Source organism: Populus nigra, chromosome 6 (assembly GCF_951802175.1).
Source record: "Populus nigra chromosome 6, ddPopNigr1.1, whole genome shotgun sequence".
NCBI lineage: Eukaryota > Viridiplantae > Streptophyta > Magnoliopsida > Malpighiales > Salicaceae > Populus > Populus nigra.
The window spans coordinates 9231379-9254517 of NC_084857.1; the positions used below are offsets into that span (position 1 = coordinate 9231379).

The 23139-nt window shown below is 34.3% G+C and overlaps 3 protein-coding genes across 3 annotated transcripts; 1 reads left to right on the forward strand and 2 right to left on the reverse strand.

Annotated features, from left to right (window-relative positions):
• Positions 1 to 6861: 6861 nt before the first annotated feature.
• LOC133696732 (uncharacterized) lies at positions 6862 to 7323 on the reverse strand. Its single transcript, XM_062119003.1, has one exon. The coding sequence runs from the start codon at positions 7321 to 7323 to the stop codon at positions 6862 to 6864; it is 462 nt and encodes a 153-aa protein (XP_061974987.1).
• Positions 7324 to 9033: 1710 nt separating this feature from the next.
• On the reverse strand, positions 9034 to 16668 carry LOC133697202 (ABC transporter G family member 7). The gene is made up of 12 exons (XM_062119615.1): positions 16064 to 16668; positions 15627 to 15817; positions 15392 to 15542; positions 14963 to 15095; positions 14162 to 14363; positions 13013 to 13286; positions 12488 to 12619; positions 11259 to 11479; positions 10712 to 10924; positions 10513 to 10597; positions 9489 to 9786; positions 9034 to 9386 (listed from the first exon to the last, which is right to left on the reverse strand). The coding sequence occupies exons 1-12, from the start codon at positions 16328 to 16330 to the stop codon at positions 9376 to 9378; spliced, it is 2178 nt and encodes a 725-aa protein (XP_061975599.1). The 5' UTR covers positions 16331 to 16668; the 3' UTR covers positions 9034 to 9375.
• A 2106-nt stretch (positions 16669 to 18774) lies between these two features.
• Positions 18775 to 21731, forward strand: LOC133697684 (uncharacterized). Its single transcript, XM_062120408.1, has 3 exons — positions 18775 to 19455; positions 19691 to 19733; positions 20978 to 21731. Exons 1-3 carry the CDS (start codon positions 18976 to 18978, stop codon positions 21406 to 21408), a joined length of 954 nt encoding a protein of 317 aa, XP_061976392.1. The 5' UTR covers positions 18775 to 18975; the 3' UTR covers positions 21409 to 21731.
• The last annotated feature ends 1408 nt before the right edge of the window (positions 21732 to 23139 follow it).

Consider the following 23139-nt stretch of genomic DNA (forward strand, 5'->3'; position numbering starts at 1 on the left):
TTGTCGGATTTTTTTTATTTTATTGGGTTGAACCTGGTTCAATGCATTTAGGTTTAGGCCGAACCCGGTTTAACACATCAACAATGGAGACGCTCTCCATTGTTCACGTTGCATGTGACTGTGTGAGATGAATAGTGGAGCGTGAATTAATTCACTCTCCACTGTTCACGTTGCATGTGACCATGTGAGATAAACAGTGGAGAGTCTCCACTGTTCACGTTGCATGGAGCATTGTTTTGAAACCCGGACTGGCCCGGCGAGTCGACCCGGGAACCGGCCGACCCGGGCATGGGACCAGTCCGGGTCTAAGCAAAAACCCGCCTGGCAGTTGGCCCGGCGAAACCCGGTCGACCCAGCGGGTCGACCCGGGACCCGGCTGACCCGAGCAAACCCGACTGCGACCCGACCTATTTTTTTTATATGCATAGAGGTTAAACAACGTCGTTTTGGCTGACGAAGATGAACAATGCACTGAAGATGCAAGCCTGCAATTGCAAACAGAGAAAACCTAATAAAGAAAAACAACTTCAATCCCGAATTGCAGAGGAGCAGAACACTCTTGATCCCTTTAATAAGGTTAGACTTTTGCTTCTCTTCACGAATCTCCTTCTTTCACTCTCTCTTTTCTTTGTTCTTTGCCTTTTTTGAAACCCGCAGTTCTTGATTGAGCATCGATTAGCAATTCTTGATTCAATCATCAAAATTCAAAACTCCCTTCATCTCCCACCGATCAGCTTAAATAGCGATTCACTATGAAATACCTGCTGATCTTTGGCTATTGTTGTGTCACCTCTGAGTTCACTCGTGAGCCACCATGAATCTCTGCCAGGGGATTCACAATCAAGCCACCACCACCCTGAAGCCGTAACCTTTGGTTCCCCAAATTAATTGTTTAAGAATGGCCATTCCTATCAGCTCTATGGCGCACAGCAGCCGATAATGGAGTACCCCTGGATGAATAAATCCTTGAGTTTGAATACCGGCCTTCTGTTTTCTTCAAAAACCTGGAGCTCAAAAGTTCGCACCAGGTAGTAAACAACATGTGGTTTTGTTGGAATCTGTGTTAGTCATCCTTCCACTAGATACAGCCAAATCATATGATATCTCATCCAGTGCCAACTGTAGGCCACGCACTAGATGAATAAATATTATAATTATATAAGAATGAATTAAAAATATTTTTTTAGGTTGACCCGGGTTAACCCGGGTCAACCCATCTGACCCGTGACCCGATCACTGGACCGGGTCAATGACCGGGTCGGGTTTCAAAACCATGGCATGGAGACTCTCCACTGTTCATCTCACACGGTCACATGCAACGTGAACAGTGGAGAGTGAATTAATTCACTCTCTACTGTTCACTTTGCAAAACAATGAAGACGAGAAAATGCAGCTAAAGAAGAAGAGGGAGAAAGAGAAGAAGAAGGGAAAGAGCAAGTTACCCTAAGTGATTTTCTCTCATTTGATGGTGGTGGTGCTGTTGTTGACAGTGACTCAAGGCGGTTCTTGTGGCAGCGACGAGGAAGGTAAGCGATGATGCCCTTTTTTCTTCTTGCGTTGATCTTTGTTAAACCTTTCTTTTTTGTTTCTGTTTCGCCTCCCCATGTTACTCTCTGTTATGGAAAAACTGAGGTAAGCTGCTATTTACAAAGCTTAATTTTTTTGCTTTTGTTAAACCTCAGGTGCAACCTCAATTTATGATGGGTCCCATCAAAACAAAATTATATTTTACCTTAACCAGATATATATTTTTGTGACTCTTACATGCAGCTGCATTATTAAATAGCCATTTATATATCATCTTCAAGCCCGAGCCCTCGCTTGAAATTTTTTTTTGTAAGGTATAAAATACATATACAAACCTAGGAAAATTGAACTTTTTTGTTGGAGCCCGAGCCCTCACTTGGGTCTCCCCCCTGCATCTCAAATATTTTTCTTTTTACACGGAGGTTTGTTTTTTTCATCATTTGCATCTTTTTTTAACTAGCTTTTTTTGCATCCCATTTAATCGATGCTCTATAAATTATAAAATAATATTTGGATTATGACAACTAAACCATCTTGATTTTTTTTTCATTCACATACTTTTTTATTATCAAGTCATTTTAATTTTCATTTAGTAATTGTAATTTGATGTCTCAAAATTGATGCTCAATGAATAATGAAAAAATATATTTGAAAGAAAACTTATAAAAAAATATTATTTTATATAAAATGATCGATTAATTTGGGATATTAATAAGACAATATTGATGATGATAGATGATCTAGTGATATGTTTAAAAGAACGAGAATGGGGTCTATTAAGAAGGGAAAATATAGTATTTTACTTGGCACTTCAATTGATTAGGATTTTTTTTGTTGCTGTAAATATTCTTCTTGATAGAATTTGTGGGTTTAAAAGGAAATTCAATTATCCAGATGGATTTTAAAACAAATCATCTATATTGAAAATAATATATCTATAAAAAAATGTTTTTCTTGTCAATTCTAGAATCCACACTCTTGATGATGAACCTGGAAAATATATATTAAGTTGCTAACCAACAAGTTAAGAGTCTATTTAAAATTATAACAATGGTTATTTTTTAAAATATTTCTTACTTAAAAATACATTAAAATAATAATTTATTTTTTTAAATTTATTTTTAATATCTAACATCAAGATGATTTAAAAAAATAATAAAAATTAAAGTATTTTTTTTCCTTTCAAAAAATCCTTCCAACCATGAGAACAAACATGATACAAGCCTCGAAGGTGGCTCCTCCTGTAATTGATCGTGGCAGAATTTGTTCTAGCGTTGATTAATCTCCCAGAGGAAGCTAATCTCTTACTAGAAATTCGAAATCAAGTGGGAAGCAGAGGGAACTTCATGGGAGCCGTGCGTTCTTAATTATTGAATGATAGATTAAGATACCATATAACAAAGGTTTGAACGACAATGAACTCCTAAGGTTTGTGCTCCACCTTCCTTGTGCTGCTATTCCGACATCAGGTCAGAGCACCAGCTCTTCGTCTTCATCTAATTATGAATCGAAAATCTCTCTCGTCTTTTGTGGTATTTGACACCGTTATTGATTCATTTCCTGAAAACCTTCTTGTAACAAGCTCCTTCTTGTAACAAGCTATTGTCTATTGGCTCCATCACACTTTTTCCCTGAATCTTCCTTGGAGTTTTGTTGAGCCAACCAAGATCGGACTCATCCGTCTGAAGCTAGACTAGCCTAAAAGAGCTGGTGCAATATGTTGTAGTAGAAAAACTTTGTCAAAAATAAAGTTTTAAAAAAAAACAATGTAATACCTCCGAAACTGAACTCGCTTGGGCTGCAAACTCTATTAGGCTCGGAACTAGACTGGTCTGGATGTTATTAAAAAACTGGTAGAACGTCTTAAATTATATAAGGTGGTCTGCTAATTAATTAGTTTTTTTTTTAAATTCCAAATTTAAATTTTGAGATTAACATCCAAGGAAACTATCACTTTATATACACCAGTGCGATACGAGGAATGCACCCAAGCCCCCTCGATGATCTTTTACTATCGAAAAAATAACTAATTATGATGCTTTAAGGAGTCGTAAATATTCCATATCACTCGTGAATATATATATATATATATAAACTCTTCAAAAAACAATGCTTCAGCTACTGGCGAGATTGACCTGCCAGACTCATATAGGCTACAGGCTACAGGTACAGCAATCAAATATGCAGTTGAGCATTTGATAGGCACACGAGTCATGAAAAGCATGGAGTTGAGGCGTCACGTTTGACTAAAAAACCAATGGGATGGCCCCGATAATCAATGCTAGACAGTATTTAAAAATAAAATATCGGCGGTTTTTATTTTAAGAATATTAAAATAATATATTTTTTTTAAAAAAATTATTTATAAGATCAAGATATTAAAATAATTTTAAAATATATAAAAAGTAATTTTAAATAATTCTTTTAAAAAAACATGGTTTCAACTATATTCCTAATATTATCTAATAATTAATAAGAACAAATTCGCTAATTATTGTTGAGAACCGAAATTTGAATATTGCAATGCTACTGCATTCAACGGAACCCCTTTTCTGTATGATTTATTAGCAGCATAACAGTATTATTCTCATAATAATGACAGAGAAAAATTCATAATCTTGTAGATGATCATGATATCAGAGTTGTTTTCACTCGTACGTCCAAGTTAAAATTGAACGGCTAAGATCTTAATTAGTAACCAATGTTTAGTTATCTAAACACTCAAAATTAGCTATTTTGAATTAACACTTACATTTCTTACAAGATATTGACTTTATGGTGAAAGCTTTATTAAAGGAAGGAGAAATTTAAAGAGATCTTATCAGGCAATAGGCTTAAAATTCTCCAAAAAAACAAAATTTCCCACTAATTTATGGCAATTTGGAACGTTTACTAAGACTTTCACTGACTAGGAGAAAGAATTCCCAACTCTTTTGTCTTGTTTTTCCTTTTATAAGACCAGAAATATATTAGCGTTGCGTTATGTCAGCACATGAACAAGACTGTAAGAATATTTCTAAACATTTTTTTAATTTGGATAGAAGGAAACGCATCTCCAGAAAGCATACTTTGTAAATCCAAGTAAGCGAGTAAAACCTCGACTGTCCCATATTCTTATAAAAAATACACGTCCTGACTCGAACTTGAGACCTGTTGGGCAGATCTCAAACCTTTTACCATTACACTATATTTATTGGGACAATATTTCTAAACAAGACAGTAAGAATATTTCTAAGCATTGCTCCTGACCTATCTAATAATTTATATTGCTGGCAACTTTTTTTAATTGATGCAACTTGTTCTTTTATATATATATATATATAAAATGTGTGCGTCTCCTCACATTCGTTGAATGTGGCAGTTTGCTGCTTAGTATATTATTATAGAGTTGGGTAGTAAATTGTTTTTTAAATTATTTTTTATTTAAAATTAAACTAGAATGATATTTTTTATTTATTTTTATATCGGTGCATATCCAAAACATTAAAAAAATAAAAAATAAAAATAAATTCTGACAGAAACACGAGAAAAACACTCGACATACAGTGATTTAGCTGGGTGTATTAAAATGTAATATCCAAGTTTGGATGCCATGTGGTGCCATCTACTATTAGTTTGCTTGTTTTTATCCGGAAAAGGGAAGAAAGTCAATAAACAGAAAAGTAGCATATTCTAGAAGCTACGAAATTCTTAAAATAATAAAGCGATAAATCTTCAGCAAGGCTTTCCATGCCCTTGTCCATCCTCCGCCTTTTAAAAATATTTATAAAAAAATTATTATTTTTTATTTTAAATTATTATTTTTTTTGCTAATATCAAAAATATTTTTCAAATAAAAAATACTTTTAAAAAATATTCACCAAACTTAAAAAAATAAAAAAATCACCCCGTAATCAGTGACATGATCAGGCTGAATTTCGTTTAGAAATTTGGCTTCTAACTTGTTGTTAAAGATTGAACTCGGAAGATGCCTTGCCAGCCATTTGAATAGGAATAGCAAGCAAAGCCACTTGAACTGATCAATAATGCCGTTTGAATTAGCATTAAATGCTTCCGTTGAGCGCCCAAGAAGCAGCTTTGGTCAAACTATCTTGTCATCGTCATCGTCATCGGCATCGCCCTCCTTCAACATCTTCCCAGACATTAAAACAACTTATTTTGGAGGGAGCGTAGAAAAAATTATTCACATATCAAATTCCGCCCATGTATTATTTTTATTCTATATCTACAGGAATAAAATAAAAAAATAAATTGATCTTTATATATATTTCTTGATTGAAGATGAAATATTTAAAATATCTCATTACAAATATAAAATTATATTAATAAAAATTAACTAATAAAATAATACCACGTGACATCATCGAAAAAAAACTTGAAAATCTCTACAAACCTTTATAAACTAAGAGTTCCCTCGTAGAAAAAAAAAATTAAAGATACAAAATCTTCTTCATGATAAGCATCACAAACGAGAAATATACATTAAAAGTTTTTAAGTATTTTTCATTTATATTTAAAATCTAAAAAGAACAAAACTCTGTTAAATTAAACTTAAATACTTCACAAGAATTCTTTAATAACACTTCAAAAATAAATTAAATGTACTTTTTAAAGCATCAAATGATCATCAAATCTCGCTTAGCAATATACATTTAAATTTATACTATAAATCACAAATTTTAACTTGAGTTAATAGATAAATCAAGTCACTAGATATTAATTTTTTTTAAAAAAATCATATGATTAATTAGTATTCACACAGATATTTTAAATAAAAATTACATACAATCATGATTTTAATAAAAACAAATATTTCGAGGGAGTCAAGAGTTTTTTCCCCTTGAATTTGACACATTGTTGGCTGCAATAGGAGACCTGGCTTTTAATTATTATTATTTTTTCAAAGATATGTAGTCCTGTACGTACTTTACACTCTTTGATTTTTTTTCAATCTCTTCTCCTTTGAATCATGGATCCATCTCTGGATTGTACTATTATTGTTACGATCATCTTTAGACGTAGTTCTCACAGCTTAATTTATAAAATGTTATTTAATCTTTATTGCTCGCAGTGATACCTGACAACCTAGTACAGTGCATCATCGCCGACAACGAGAGCACTGCGTATGTCGGAAATCACCACCATATTTTTACGAGGTTCCACCCTCGATCTTGAATCTAACCACAGAGGCACATCAAGTGAAAAAAACCATATGCACGTATAAAACAAGAGAAACCATCTCAAGATTTATTATAAAGAGGGGGAAAAAACCCATACACTTCTAAATCGAGCTAGCTAGACATTAATTTTACTATAGGAATCTAGCTAAATTAATCAGAGATGAATAATATTCCCAGCAACGAGCCATTCTACCAAATGGAACGTAGCCAACCCCATTGACGTTGGTATACTCAGAGCAACAAGACCAGCCATGCCCAACGCCAAGCTTGGCCTGGTTCTAATCAACACTGATTGCAAGTACCCAACTGCCTCGCAAATGTCTGAATTGTAACTGCCACGGTAATATCTCTTCTCCCATTCCATCCAGTCAGATGAGACCTCGTAAATCCTCTCGGCTATCTTCATCTCCTGAACGCGCATCCTAAGAACAATCATGTCTTCGTCGATCAATTTATCACTATAATCATCCCTTCTCAGTGCTGAGATCTTGGCAGAACGTCTCTTATTTGTGCCAAGACATGTTTTTGAAGGTGCTGCTTGGTGGAAGGATCTGTCACAAAATGGTTGTGAAGCTAGGAGAGGTGATGAAGGAGATTTTAGCATGGCTGTTATCATTGTTTTGGAAGTGAATACTTGATTTTCCAAGTTTTCTGAAAATGGGTTATATCAAAAAGGAAATTTTTGAAAAGAATGAATCTTGAAGCGTGATGCCCTGCATCGGCAGGGCACATATATATAGAAGTGTGCACGAAACGTGAAATTAATGAAAACGTGATTTTACTCAAATGGCAATTGGCCACTTGGACGGCCGATGTATGTGCACCTCCAAATTCCAGGAAAGAAGAAAGTCTCTCTCAAGATTTTGCGATGTCTGTATGCTACGTGGCGGCGGCCTATTACACTAGTTATTTTTTCTTTCTTTCCAGAGAATGAAGCAAAGCGTGTGCGTGTGTGTGTGTGTGTGTGTGTGATCCTCTAATAATAATAATAAAAATAATAATAGAAGGCTGCGACGATGACATCATCAAGTGGAATTTGCTTGCATGTTTCTAGAAATTTAACTTCATTTTTCTTTGAATTTATGTAAGCACGTGCAAAAAGCGAAAAAGATCGGATTAAATCAATTGACTGAGCTATGAATATTTATCAAGAGAAGAGAATTTTTTCAGAGGTAAGAATTAAGAAAACTGTGGGTGCAATTAATGTATTTGTTCCGGATTATAATGACAAATTGAAAAGGTATAAGGACTAAAGTAGAAAGAATGACAAATCAAGGAGGGAAATGAAATTATCTTCATAGTTAAGAAAGAGTCTTCTAACCCGCGTTGTGCCTCCATCATGTCTCCGACTTATTTTTTAAAGTGAAAAAAAGGTATTAGTTAGTGTTATGCATGTATTCTTGGACATCATATTTTTTTTAAGTGAGAAATAAATTGCTTTGTTAGATAAAATAATTTTTAATAAAATATACAAGCAGGTAAATAAAAAAAAGTTTGTAACGCTAATTAAATATTAAAGTGTAAAGCCAATCTTTCTGGCATATGCAAATATTTAACCCTCATTGTCCCTTTTATTTTATATATTTTTTCTTAGAATAAAATATTTTTATAAATTAATTAAAATGTCACATGAATATAATTTATTTATATAATCTATTTGAAGCACTATAAACTAAAAAAATATCAAAAATATCAATTAGTACTTTTAAAAAGGTGAACCAAATAATTTTAAAAAATAAATATAAAAGAGGGTATTGATTACCATTCAAATAAAAAATGAATATAATGTAAAAAACAATAAAAAAAGAGAGACGAATCTAATTATAAAAAACAATTATAATGGGAATTGTAAAATATAAAGACTAAAATGGAAATTATGACAAATGCCTCCCTTCCCTAACATGTAGCCTCGCCCCTGGCAGTTGAAACGGTCTAGTAACAAGCTACCGTCCACATGCATGAATGGTTCTGTCGAAATCACGAATCTAGTTCGGCGTCTGATTAGACTTGCTTTCTTCTAAACTTCATGCTTCTAGGTGCTTAATTACTTAATTAAATTTTCTGACACCCAAAATGCTCTAATCAGTATCTAGGCAGCAAAGTCAAATTCCAGTACTGGAAACATCATCATTTTTTTGTCCGAAGGGGAAGACTGCCGCAATTATTTAATTCAAAAATAGCCACCTCCACCTGTTCTGATACTCCCATTCACAGAAAATGACGTCGCATTGGAACGGGCCGAACGGCCACAAGGGCAGAGACAAGAGGGAGGGGTCGTTGCCATGTACCATCTGACATAAGACTCACCCGAGTAAACACCGCATAATTTTGCACGATCTACTACTAGGTTTTTCCAATTAATCACCAAAGCAACATTCAAATTTACAAGACAGTCTTGATCTCCTAAGGTTTTAGTCATCGGCATATGCACCGATCAAAGCAAATGCCAAACGCTCATTTTCCACCACTGGTCATTGAAAGAAGGGAGGAAGAAGAAGGCCTATTTGGATGCCATTGAAATAAAACCATTACATTTACTAATGACATTGCACGTGAGATTTTAGCCGTTTCAGTTTCAGACATGGACTTAATTGTTGTCAGGTTCTACGGAAGCAGCTTGTTAGCTCAGTGAAGGCATGGGACCCTCCTTATTGCACTGGCATCTTCTTTACTTGATACCTGTATCAGATAGATCAATAAATCGTGTTTTATAACATGCTATTATTATTAACCCCAAACAATTACAAATCCTTTTCTTTTACCATCCAAACAATTACAAACCTTCTAAGATAAATGGTCGGATTTCAACAGGTGGTGATTCAAGCTGCTGGTTTGATTCATCTTTTTTGGGTGGAGGAGGATCAAGTTGCTGGAGTTGTTTTACCTCGTCAGGGTCCACAGGTTCAAGTTGTACCTGTGACTGGATTTGTTCACGACACGGTGGCTCAAGCATTTGGTAACTGGGCTTGTTTTTCTCAAGGAGAAGGTACGTGGTGCAATACAAAAACAACAAAATTCTACTTTGAGCTACCACAGTATCCTTAATATGTCTTCCACCGAACGAGAGCCGCTCAAGTGCCTGAGAAACAAGAAGAGGAAGAAAGGGTAAATGCTGGGTGCACAAGACGGAAAAAAATGTCAGGCACAGGCACATCCAAATTAGCCATTTTGTCAATTTCATCACTATATTTCAAGTCATTGGCACAGAAAAATACAATTCATAGCAATCCTTAAAATTTGATTTAAAACAGCTAAAACACTCGAGAAAAGCACAACTTTGGTGGCTTAGTGGATCATTTAAGGTGACAAGTTATAGCTAATAAGGGCTATAGGCACATTTGCTCCAATGCATATCAATGCAGACCTTTCATCAAATTGTGGGCTGAAAGCATAAATGAAGAAAATATTATAAAATAACTACCAAATTCAAGAGAAGAGAAAGAATATAGATAAGAAGCTGATGCCAATTCAATTGGGTCCAACCTGTTTTCCTCGGGAGAACTTGTCAATATACACGACTTCTCATAGAACAAAATAAAGTTGTGATGAAGTTTAAGAGCTTAGATAATGTGCATTACATTAAAGAAGAAATGTATTATAGTGCAAAATATTATATCATTGCTGTATTACCTTCCACCATGACCTGAGCAGCTTAGCTTTTGTTGAAAATCAAGTTCATCTTAATATGTTTTAAGGTTCTAGATTAAACAGGTCATCCTTTTTCAAGATTTTTCTCTTTTCTCAACTACGATAGAGAACTCTCCTATGTTACAAGCAGGAAGACAGAATCAGGGCATCACATTACCTGTTCACCAGTTTCTACATCAATTGAACTTTGATGATCAAACTGAAGACCTCTAAATTCATTGATGCAAAGTCCTTGAAAGGCCCTGACACCATGTGCAGAAACAGTCATACAACAAGGCCAAAATCAACTCGTCCAGTATAAAGGGAGCTAATATAAGAGGACGACTTTCCGTATAAGCATGACATGATTGATTTACCATCTTATCAGGGAAACATTAGGAATCCATCGAAAGATGATTGGTGTATTATCTGCATTGACATAATAACCTCCGAATACTATAAAAACAGTCATAAGAGAGGGTCCGACAGCCATTGCTGCTTCAGTGGTTGGAACCATAGCTCCCACAGTCAGACCCATTGCAGATGCAGCAAATGACTCTGCTGTCACGATTCCACAGAATTTTCCAAACCTGGAATGCACCAGTCCAAATTCAGTAACTTCAAGCATTGTGACTGCAATAAATATAGCATTTCCAAACCTAAACAAGGTTTTCTCCGTGTTTTATTTCCACTGACTAGGGATTGTTCTTCTCCGAAGAACAGCTCATCTGGGTTCTTTTCTTTTCAGTTTTATATGCATGCATGTCAGCCAGTTACTTCAATACTACAAAAACTTTTACAAATTTCAGTTACTGATCCATGTACTTTCTGAATCTGTATAAATTTAATTGCATTCATTCAATATACAAATTGCAGAAACCCAGGTGGTGTCAGAAATCAAAATGGTAAAATATGGAAGCACACCTTGAAAAGGTAGGGTGAAGACGAGACATGGGATACAGTACAGCACCAAACATTAATGGAAATGCTGCTCCAACAGGAATCTCAGCTATCAATTTGGAAAGTAGATAGGGTCCTAATGCATAAGAGCCCTTAGCGCGCTCTCTATCTACAATTGCACGTTCTTTTGGAAACACACCCACTGTTTTTGTGAGAGCAGCCATTGCCGTGTTTATTGCTGCAACCTGGGAAAGACCAATTGTCATGCACAGAATTTTTTTAAAAAATATCTTAAAACAGTTGGGATTTTCATTGAATTTCAAAATTGCCACCACGCTGATCAGCTAATCTGGGAGCTTATTATTAATGATCATGTTGTGTCCGTGCATCAAAGGGCATCCAAGCTAAAACATCTGTTCTAAAATTTTGACCTATCTGAATTAACTAGTTGGGTGCCAATGGTATCTTTTACTGGTTGTGCCCGCCTAATACATGTTAAATGTAAGGTAGCTTCAGCTCCCTGCACTCCACGTGAACCATGTCTATCTCTTTTCTGTTTTATTTATTTATTATTATGTTTATGAATGGCAGTAATTTGGGACATAAGTGATCAGGAAATTCATATCTGAACTCATAACGAACATTAAAAGGTCTTCCATTACCTTAACTGGTCATAGTTAAGATGCAGTCTAGGATAGTGCATGACAGACTACAGCTATCACATAAGCTTACAAGAAAAGGAAAAAAAAGAACTCAGGTCATAGATTCATAGCTGGTGGATTAGAAGATTGCAAGCCAGGCCTTGAGTGTATGTCATCAATCAAGCTGGCAGTTTTTTAGTGACATAGGTTTGTATTCTTAGCAAGGAAACTGAACGTGAATGTGGCAGAAATCGTAAAAGTGGGAAACAATGCAGAAGATGCAGAATACAGGTCAGTAGCAGAAAGCATATATATTGGCACTAACAAATTAGGTTGGAGTCAAGATCATGACCCAGGTCCTTTGGTCAATCACTGGTGAAAATAATCAGCGCAGTTAATGAATAGCTGATACTTTCAAACTAGAATCTTGTGTCACATATTCAAGCAAATATAAAAAACACGTAGAAATTAAAACCACTATTTGACAACACGAAAGAACCAAAATCTGCACATTTTCAGTTATTTTATGATGTTTGAGATCTTCCAATTCTATTCTGTATTGATCCTTAAAAAGAGCATGGATTTGAAGGAGGAAAAAATAAGGTAACATACCTGAAGCAATCCCATCCTATCTTGTATTGATGTTTGAGATTTTCCCATTCTCCAAAAAACCGATCCAAATATTATAGCTGATGCAATTGACATTTTTGCCCGAACTTTATTTGTTGGCCCATCACGAGAAGCCTAGTCATAAAAGGTGCAATAAGGGAAAAGCAGGAGCTAGAATTACAATTATCTGAAATTTATTTTTCCGTGAATTTGTCAATTAATACAATGCATATCTCTATGCCAGTCATCCCCTTCCTAGGGGTTTATTTTGTCATCTAGAATTGAGTAGAGATGATTTGCTATGTTCCATTTCTTAGTTTAGTTAATTAAAATGAAGACGCTGGGATTGAAGACATAAAAAGCAAAATAAAGCAAAGTCATAATTCAAGTCCAAGTCAATGCAATCCAGCCCTTCCCTTTGAGAGGAACTTGTTTCAGGGGTTGGAGAATTGTCTGCACTAAACCAGGTCATGGTGAGAGACTAATGAAATGACTGTTTATTAATGGAGTGACAATTAAAAAACCAACCTGCATCCATGCACGTCTAAGGAGCAACCAGAATTCCCTCCACCAAGACCCTTTGCCTTTCCCCTTTACACCAGTTTTCCTGCTCAATTTCTTGGAGTCCTCCTTTCTGGTAAGTGGAGTTGCATAAAGAATTGTTGATGATTGTTGTGAAAACGATTCAACTAGACCATCTATCCTTTTCCGCGAAGAGTAGACACTTTCTGCAGAACTGTAGTCAATGGATATGAGATCAGCCAAAAATTCAGCAGGATTGACATGGTCTGGGCAAAGATACCTGTTGAAGGAATCAACAGACAATTCAGTAATTTTGGAAAACTGAGACAACAGCTCTACTTTTTTAATGATTAATCAAATGCACCGCCAACAACATATTTTCCTCAGAGAGAGAGAGAGAGAGAGAGATAGTCAAGACAGTAAGCCAGAGCACAGATTAATATTTGTATAGGAGAAAGGAAAATACAGACCCAAAAAAACAGGAAACACAAAAACCTAAATAAAAAGGAATTGCTCTAAATGAGAAAGAAAGAACTTAAAATCAAATGGACATTCTATCAAAAATCCAACTAACAGATAGTAGTTCCAGTTATTCAAAGTTGAAGCATATACATGACAAACATAAGCTCTCAATTATGAAATCACTAGTATTGCATTTAAAGAATAGTAAATGGCCATACACCATAGAAATGAGAGGCAAAATGTTCAACGTAAACAGTTATATATTTCTACTACCTTACCCAGTAAGTTGTCTTGTCATGCACAAATGTATTTAATTGAGTATGAAGTGCCATTACAATTCCGAAAGCATATTAGTTAACATAATATACACGGTCCCAGGTCAAAATGCAATTCACCATTGAAAATATTAGAAAAAAAGTCATTAAAAATCAAATCTGTCTATAGTCTAAAAATGTAAAACAGCATTGCCAGAGGGCAAAAATTAGTTCCACTGGCAACACAAAAACATCACCTACTCCCCCTTTTTTCCTTCCATCCAGCTATTATTCTACATGTACTTTGGACCTCTATATCCATCCCAAGATAATTGTTTAAAGAGAATATAAATTGTTGAAGTTGAGAATAATGAGCAAAATCAACAGTAAGCAGCAGATATAGAAATGAGAAAAAAGATAGGAAAGCTAGGCTAATAACCCGAATTTTGAGAAATATGTCAGTGGCACATCATGTGCTGAGCCAGCATAGACAAGTGCACCCCCTGCTAGTAACACAATGTCATCAAATTTACCATACACTGAGCCTCTAGGCTGGTGTATGGAACAAATTACAGTATGTCCATCCTGCGCCAGTTGTCGGAGAGTTTCCATTACTTTCTCTGCCTGAAAAGCATCAAGCCCTGGAAACAACATGCATGACCTTGTTAAAATTGGAAAGAAGACTTACTTCAGCAGTGAACCATATGGGTTACATGATCAATAGTTTATAGATTTTTATTTTCACTTCAAATTGATAGTCTTGCTAATACCTATCCAAGATTAAGGAGTCAAATAAAATCTATTCATTGATGTTAGCACGACACAGCCCAAAAGTTGAGAAACCTTAGTTTCAAATACTATTGAGTTCACTCTGCATTACAAAATGCTGGGAATCAATGCAAAGCCAAATTCAGCACATTCAGATTCAGTAGAGCAGGTATTTATCCATATCTACCAGGTCAACCCTCACATTTGAAGAAGAATTTACTCCATCAGTATCATAGCATTGTTAAACACTGGTCTTAACTCTTAAACATGCCTTGTGCACAATGAATTTTAGTAAAACACAAGGTCATTTTGCCTCCCTGAAATGCAGTAATAGCAAAGTCGATGCACATGTATCCTGTGCATGCTGCATTATGATCGTATACATTAATCATATCAAAGCTTAATGCCTCCACAATTCAGATCAAATCCAGACTAGCAAAAGTTCAGGATGCAAGCAAGCAAGCACGCATACCTGTTGTAGGTTCATCAGAAAATATTACAGATGGGCTAGCAATGAGTTCGCATGCTAGTGACAAACGTTTCTTTTCACCGCCACTTATCCCACGAACTTTTGCATCACCAACATTGGTATCAGCACAGCTGGCCTTTGGAGAAAGAGAATAAAAGCAAATCCCCAGAAAAGAAATCAAATCAGAGAAAAAATGCATAATATAAATGATAAGTAAAGAATTGAAAGACAGATGATAGTTACATGACTTCATTGTATAAACCATTAATTGTTTGCGAAGTAGAAGGGACATTAGCTTGAAGTGTGAAAGTAAAAGTGAGGGAAACCCCTCTTGGCATCTAATTTTAGAAGTTAATAATATTGTGTCTGCAAAGGGGATCAATCAGTTTAATTTATGCATTTAAATTAAACTTCAGAAGAAGTTTTCCTTACCAAACCGAGCTTGAACAACAAATTATTCACGTATTCATCTCTCTCTTCTACCGAAGCTATCTCTGGAAGTTGAAGTTCAGCAGCAAGAGACAGTGTTTCCCGCACCGTAAGCTGCGAGAAAAAAAGATCTTCCTGTCTCACATAAGCAAGCCTGTAACAACAATTGACCTCATAAACACAATCGAAAGCTTATACATTGAGCTCAGAATCACAGGTCTACAACAAAGCACCATACTTGTAAGCTCTATTTGAACTAGGCCTCCCATTGACTTCCAAAAGACCTGACAAATGCAGTCGCGGTGATGCCATCAGCTGTCCTGCCAAAACATTGAGCAATGTTGTCTTTCCTGAACCTGATGGTCCCATTATTGCAAGCAATCTTCCAGGCTTTGCTTCTCCACTCACATTATTAAGCAGAAATCTCACCTATAAGTTAAATTTCAGTCAAGCATACAAGTGACCCAAAATTCCACGCTATATTTGATAAAGCAGGGAAATTAAATTAAGCAAGGATGAACATCACGTAGTTACAGAAATAATAATAATAATCAGCACACGAGAGTGAATCATCTAGATTCGATCAATTTTCTTTTTCTTCATTTTCTCAACAACCAAACAGAACTTGAAAGAAACGTGAAACTCCCAGAGAGGGGAAATAAAATTCCCACTCACTGATTTGGAGGATTTATCAGAGAGCGAGCATGTGATGCTGCTCCACCGGATAGTAACCGGAAAAACTTTCCCGACATCTGGACTATCGTCGTCGGCTGCGTCGTTTTTTTCGTCGTCAGGAGACTCGTCCTCCGGCATCAGAGCGGGGCCGGGACCGGAAAACAGTCGGAGGAGGAGAGCGACTGCGGCAGCAGCCAGAAACTGGCCAGCACCGTTCCCACCCAAACTCACTAGCTGACCCGCCATTTTCCCGCCAAAACGCACCATCTCGCTCTCTTTGTGCTTCTCCTTGGAGCAGACTCCGTTGGAGCAGGGGACTAAAGATCAAGCTAAGCTACTGCTCTATTCTGTGACTATGATAGTGATCAAGGTCCGTAGATAGGATAAACGGCGACGTCTGGGGCAAAAAACTGCCGCTGCTGCTTTTGTAAGACTTGTCGTGGTAAAAAGGAAAACGGTGGTTCAGATTTGGCTGGGGTTCTAAGAACACGTGTCCAGTATGAGGATAAGGTAGATTGCTTCCTTCGGTGTGGACAAAGAGTTCACAGCAATGCGTAGGATTATCAGTTTATCATACTAAAAAAAAAAAAAAAGCGGGATGAGCTTAGGGGCATGGTTGGTTTTGTTATTATTAGCTGTTTATAGATGTGGTGATTATTTAAAGTGTTTTTTATTTTAATATGTGTTAAAATAAATTTTTTTATTTTTTAAAATTATTTTTAATATTAGCATATTAAAATAATTTATAAATATAAAAAAATAATTTTTTAAAAATATTATTTAAAATTATGTTCGCCTTGATGACATTAGACTCAATAAATATTATTAGTGTAAACTTTTTCAGAAAGTCTTTCATGTAAATATATAACTATAACACATGAAATAATTTTTTAATACACTTTTCAAAGTCCATGGAAATGAAAATTATAAAAATGAGATTTTATGAACAATGGGTTTGACAGTGATAAATATGCTGCGGGTCACCTGTTATGTCCAGGATAGACAATATATGTGTCTCCTATTATACCCAGCTCTGAATTTATTTATTATTGTGATGGTTGAAAATTAATGAGATGAGATTTTTAAGATTGAAAAATTATTTTTTAATTTATTTTCATCATAAAAAAAATAACAAATATAATATAATTTTTTTAAAATCACCTACTAACTTTAAAATATTTTAAAATTAGCCAAAAAAACCAGAATTATCCTAACTTAGAGAATCAAAACATAACTTGATCATCTTTTTGAAACATGTTTATAGGAAAAATCCATTAACATCATCAAACTTGATTTTTTAAAAATAATTGGACATCAATATTTTAAAATAAAAAAAAATTTATTTAAAATAAAAAATTCTAATTTAAAAAAAACATGATTTCCAATGCATTTTCAAAAGCAAGAAAACTGTTTCTCCAAACAAAAAAAATGGATAGAAAGAAAAGATGGACCTTGCGGTCGTTATTCTCCGTTTTTTAACATTATTATTTCCTAGAAAAAATAATCACAAAAGATCATCAAAATAAGGATTATTACTGGAAGATAAAAGAATCAAGGTGAAACAAATAAATTGTAGATCCTGTATAGGCTACATAATCTATTTATATATCAGATGATTATAAAATATACAAAGATTAATTATAGATAAAAATTTTAAATATTTTTAAGGCTTGTTTGCTGGAAAGTAATTTTTTTTTGGAAAGTAAATTCTAGAAAAGTGAATTACTTTCTTATATTTGGTAGTGTAATGAAAAATAAGTTAGAAAATACTTTTCAGTGTTTGGTTATGTCATGGAAAATGAGCTGGAAAATGACTTATTAATATTTTATTTTTCTAAAGTTTATTAAAACAATGAGGAATAAATCTTACAAATTAAAAGTTGAATGAGAATGAAATTGAAAAAAAAATATAATTTCATAAATTATCTCAAATAAAATAAATAATAATCAAATTAATAGAGATCAAATTTAAAAATTTTAAAAAATTAAAATAATAATAATCAACATTTCATAAATTATTTCAAATAAAATAAGTAACAATCAAAATAATAAGGATCAAATTTGATATATTAAAATTTTCAATAAAAAATGATAAGGAAAAAGCAAATTGCAATTATAAAAATAATGACCAAAATTAATATAAAAATTAAATTTTAAAAGATGAAATTGAAAAATAAATATTCAAAAGAATATATATAGCAATCAAAAGTTTGAGAATCAAATTTAATATAATCAGCAAATAATGACATTTTTAAATTTTTCACAACTTTCAGAAAATGTTTTCCACCCAAATTTTTCAGGAAAACACTTTTCTGAAAACCAAGCTAAATTTTTCATTGATCAATTTTTCTAATGGCAAATAAGTACAAGAAAGTTTGGAAAGTGATTTCCTGTAAACCACTTTTCAGAAAACAAACACAACCAAAATGAAAAACTCTTTTTTGAAAATCAAATTAAATTTTTCTTTGACTGAAAAATATTTTCTGTTAATCAAAAAATATTTTTTGTTGAACAATTTTTCTAATAATAAATAAATACAAAAAAATTTAAAAAGCAATTTTTCAAAAAATATACATGAACTAAAACACTGTTCGTAATACAATTTCAATCTGCACTTGCAACCCATGACCACCACCTCCATTCAATCCACGTTATTTTTAGTCCACGTGTAACAAAACCACTGCCCGCACTGCTCCGACCCCACAAACTCACAACCCAACCGAATATGCACTCTCTCACTCGCAAATATCCGTCGCCCTCCGTCTTCTTCCCAGAAAAGAAAAAGGAAACCCTACAGCTCACAACACAATAACACCCTCTCTTCCTCCATCCCTATGAGGTAGCGTAGGAAGAGCGGTACTGTACTTCTGGTACCCATTACTCAAAGACAGATCTTGCCATGTGAGCAAAACATGGCCAATAATTCCAAAGAAGAGCCAAAAAGTGCTCCACAACCAGATCGGTGGTACAATCTAGCCCTAGGCCCTTCATTTAAAGAGCAATCCTCCAATAAGTTCTGCACTCTGCGATACGAATTTAAGCCAGCTTCGATTGACAAAACCAAGCCTGGATTATTCCACAAGAACAAAGACAATCGAGTTTCGGTTGAGTTTCAGAACAATCAATTAGGCAAATCGAAAGTCACTTTTGAAGGTAGCAGCGAGGATTATAAAGAAAACGATGCCGTTCTGTTTTTCGATGGCCAGACTTTTCGATTGGAGCGCCTTCATCGGTCTGTTAAGCAGCTCAGGCACCTAAGATTGCCTGGTGAATCCGCTGCAGCGGCTTCTGCTCAATCTATGCTGGCTGTGGAGGCTCCCGGCTTGTCTCCTCCTGTTGGGAAGGGTGCGAAGCCTGTTCAGATTGGGCGAAGTGCATTTCCTACTGTGCCTGTAAGTTTCGATTGAATTTTATTTGATGGTAACCTTGATCGCCTGGAATGGCGCAAAAGGATCCATATAATCAGCCTGAACTAGATTGGGATTGAAGATTGGTTGTTGTTAAGTCTTTGTTTGTTAGTTTGCTGTCTCTGCATCCGCTGTTTTAAAAGTGATCATCCAAATCTCTTTGTTACTCCGCTTCCCTGCTGATGCTTTATATTTCTTCCTATGCTTTGTGTTTGAACAGGTTGAGGTGGAACGGATTGATGTCGGCGAGCCACATGCTTTAGGTATTTTGAATACACACACCTGTTTGGATTCAAGTGCATGTTTATCCCTGATTTCACCATGGTTTTGGCCACAAACCAAAAATTATTCGCACAATCCAGTTATGGATAAAATAAAAGTGATCAGAAAAACAAACTAAACTTTAATTCGAGAATGTAACAAATAAATCCCGTCACAAATAGTTAAGTAATTTCTGAATCTTGTTCAGAACCTTTGTTAATTAGTTGTATTTGTTGGTCATTTAACAGGATATTTTCTTTTCATCTATTAGGAGGGATAAACTGTGCATTTATTCTAATTATGGTGACCTTAGTTGGATTATCTGCCCAGTTAAGATTTTTCTGGTTCAGATTCTAGTTATCATATCACAATGGCCATGCGGTGCTGTTTGCTTGTGAATTCGCACATAATTTCCTTGCATCTCTTTTGTATAAGCCAACTAGATGTTTCAATGTAACGTTATGAGGGGGAAAATCATTTTAAATCATGCTCTTACATTGGTAGATAGGATTTCTAAATGAAGATATGGCAGGGCTGGATATGTTTTTTTTGGGGGGGGGGAAACACTCTTAATGAACCCTCTGATTTTTCAGTATTTGAGTTAGGTTTTACCTTCTTTTTTTTCTGCATGAGATTTTTTTTAGAATTTCTAGTGGAAACAATTATGCATTCCTTGTTCTTGTGAAGAACTATACTATCCTCAAGGACTCTTGATCATGGATCAAATCTGTCACTTAGATTCAGACCCTCTTATACTTCCATTTTCAATATCCACAACTTATCCAGTTAGACAACTCTGCTTAAGTTAAAAGGTTTTGTGGTCATGACACTATGTCTGTATGGCAACTTCAACAGTTCCTAACTGGTACTCCTTGATCTGCCTTTTCTGGTCTCAGTTTCTAATATTATTATTTTTTGCTTTGGACCTATTTTAGCCATTTTTGTTCGGTTGTTTTTCTTTCCTCCTGATATCCAAGAATATTTAAAATTGTTTGATTCTTGGTTATATGAAAAACACTTTCTTTTTCATTCTTACTGTTTGTCAACATCATTCAGCCATTTGAAAAGGTCACTTGCAAACGATTGCCAAGCAAAGAACAGGGATATTTCCTGAGTTCCAATGATTATTCCTATGTTATCTTCAACCATTGCTCGTCATCATGATTGATATTTAGTGTTTCAGCTTACTGTTATCTGCCACTTATTGCGTGTTATCATGAATAGTAATGCTCTCATCATATGATAGGTACAAAAGCAGCCAATGAGGGGATTACTGAGCATCCAACCCATGTACCAAATGTATCAACTTCCTCACCAAGCCCTAAGAATGATGAAGCTGAAGAACATCAAGACATAGACATCGAGGACATTTTTGGTGCTGGCTCACCTGATGATGGGAATGCAACTGAAGAAAAAGTTGATGTTGACTTTGATATGCATGCACCACAGCAAAACAACACTGATGATGAGATTGCTGATGTGGATGATAATGGCGATGAAGCAGACAAGGGTCTCAATGCTGCAGAAGCCCTTAGAGCCCAGGAGAATGCAGATGAGAGAGATGAGCAGACTTCCAGTTCTAGTAGTAGCAGTGGAAGTGGAAGCAGCGGTAGCGGGAGCGGGAGCAGCAGCAGTGACAGTGAAGGCAGTGATGAAGATTCTGTCAACTCTATTTGAAAGTTAAAGCAACTCTCAAGAAACATCTAAATACTATCAAGCGGGTACCTGCAAAATTATAACAAAAGCTAAAAGAGTTCACATTTTACTGTCGAAATCCACAGTAAAATTTATTATTTTACCCTTGATTGATAAAATCATCCAGGGAGATCTTGTGTTTTTGTATTTTTATTGCAAAGTGTAATTATTTCATTGCCCTTAAAAGTAAGAAATATTAAACTTGGGTAAACGGGCTTTGACTTACTTTAAAACAATTAAGTTATTTCATTATCTTTAGAATTAAAAAAGGTTGTGCCCTTGATATAGGGTTTTTTTGTCTTTTACATTTGCTTGTTTAGGGGTTATTCGGTGTGGTTAGGGGTAATAAGATAATTTAGTAAATAAATAATTTTTTTTAAGAAAAACTAAAAACATATGAATAATATCCACCGGATTTGAATAGCGACGGCGATGTGTTATTTAGGAGTGTTATTTAGGAGTGTAGTTTTACGTGTAATTGTTTTTTAAAGTATTTTTTATTTTAAAATATATTAAAATATTATTTTTTTATTTTTAAAAATTTATTTTTTATATTAATATATTAAAATAATTTAAAATATAAAAATATATTAATAAATTTATTTAAAAAAAAAAACACGAGCTGGCCTGTTTCCAAACGCTTTCTTAGGCACCGTTTGGGAACGCGGCTGCGGCCGTGTTCCCAAAAAAATTGAAAATTTTTTGTTTTTTTTTTTGTTAAAATTTAATATGGTTTGTACGTTTTGGATCGTTTTGATGTGCTGATGTCAAAAATGATTTTTAAAAAATGAAAAAATATCGTTGACATGCATTTTGACATGAAAAGTTATTTGAAAAGCATCTGCAACCACATTGTCAAACACGCTCTTAGTAAACTTTCCTTTGAGGTAGGTAGCAGTTGAAGTGTCCTGGTATGCTCCCTCTTCGTGTACACGTGTGTAATATAATTGTTACTAATTTAGCATGTGGCCTTTTATTTTCTTCTATCTTTCTCCTACTTGATTTGCATATTAGCTTTTAAAAAAATTAAATAAACCCCCGGGTTTATTATTATTAAGATCTCATTCCTGTTATCTTTATTATAATTTTTTCTATTTAGAATAATTTATGAAGTTAAAGAATCTTTTCAATTTCATTTCTTGTATATTTTTTTTATATGTTAGATTTGATTCTTATTCATTTTAATTAAAATTATTTTTAAAATTATTTTTTTACAATTTTATCTCTCTTGAGTTTTTTCCCTATTAAATTTATTATTATTATTGTTGTTGTTGTTGTTGCTATTTCTTTACCTTGCAAAATTTTTTTAAATTATTTTCTTTTATTATTTCTTCCTACAACGTCTAGCTAACTAGGTAGATGTTTAGCTTTTTAGTTGAATTTAAGTCTGGTAATTAACGGATTGCAAGTTTAAAAGATTAACTTTAATTTAAGAAAATGACCCAAACTTTCTTGGTTTTTTTAAAGTTTTATTTTTTCATCTCGTAACATTTTGTTATTTTTTAGTCATTTTCTATGTGATTTTTTAGCCGTTTTGAAAATAACACGAGTTTTCTTAGTTTTTTCCGGTCTTTGTTAAATTTATTTTTTAAAAAAGGAAATTTGTTTTTAAATTAAATTAAACTAATTGATTTCATTATCTAACATTTAATTATTCGTGTGTTGAGCTTCTAAATTGAATCCAGGTTGAAAATTTAACGAATTGTGGGTTTA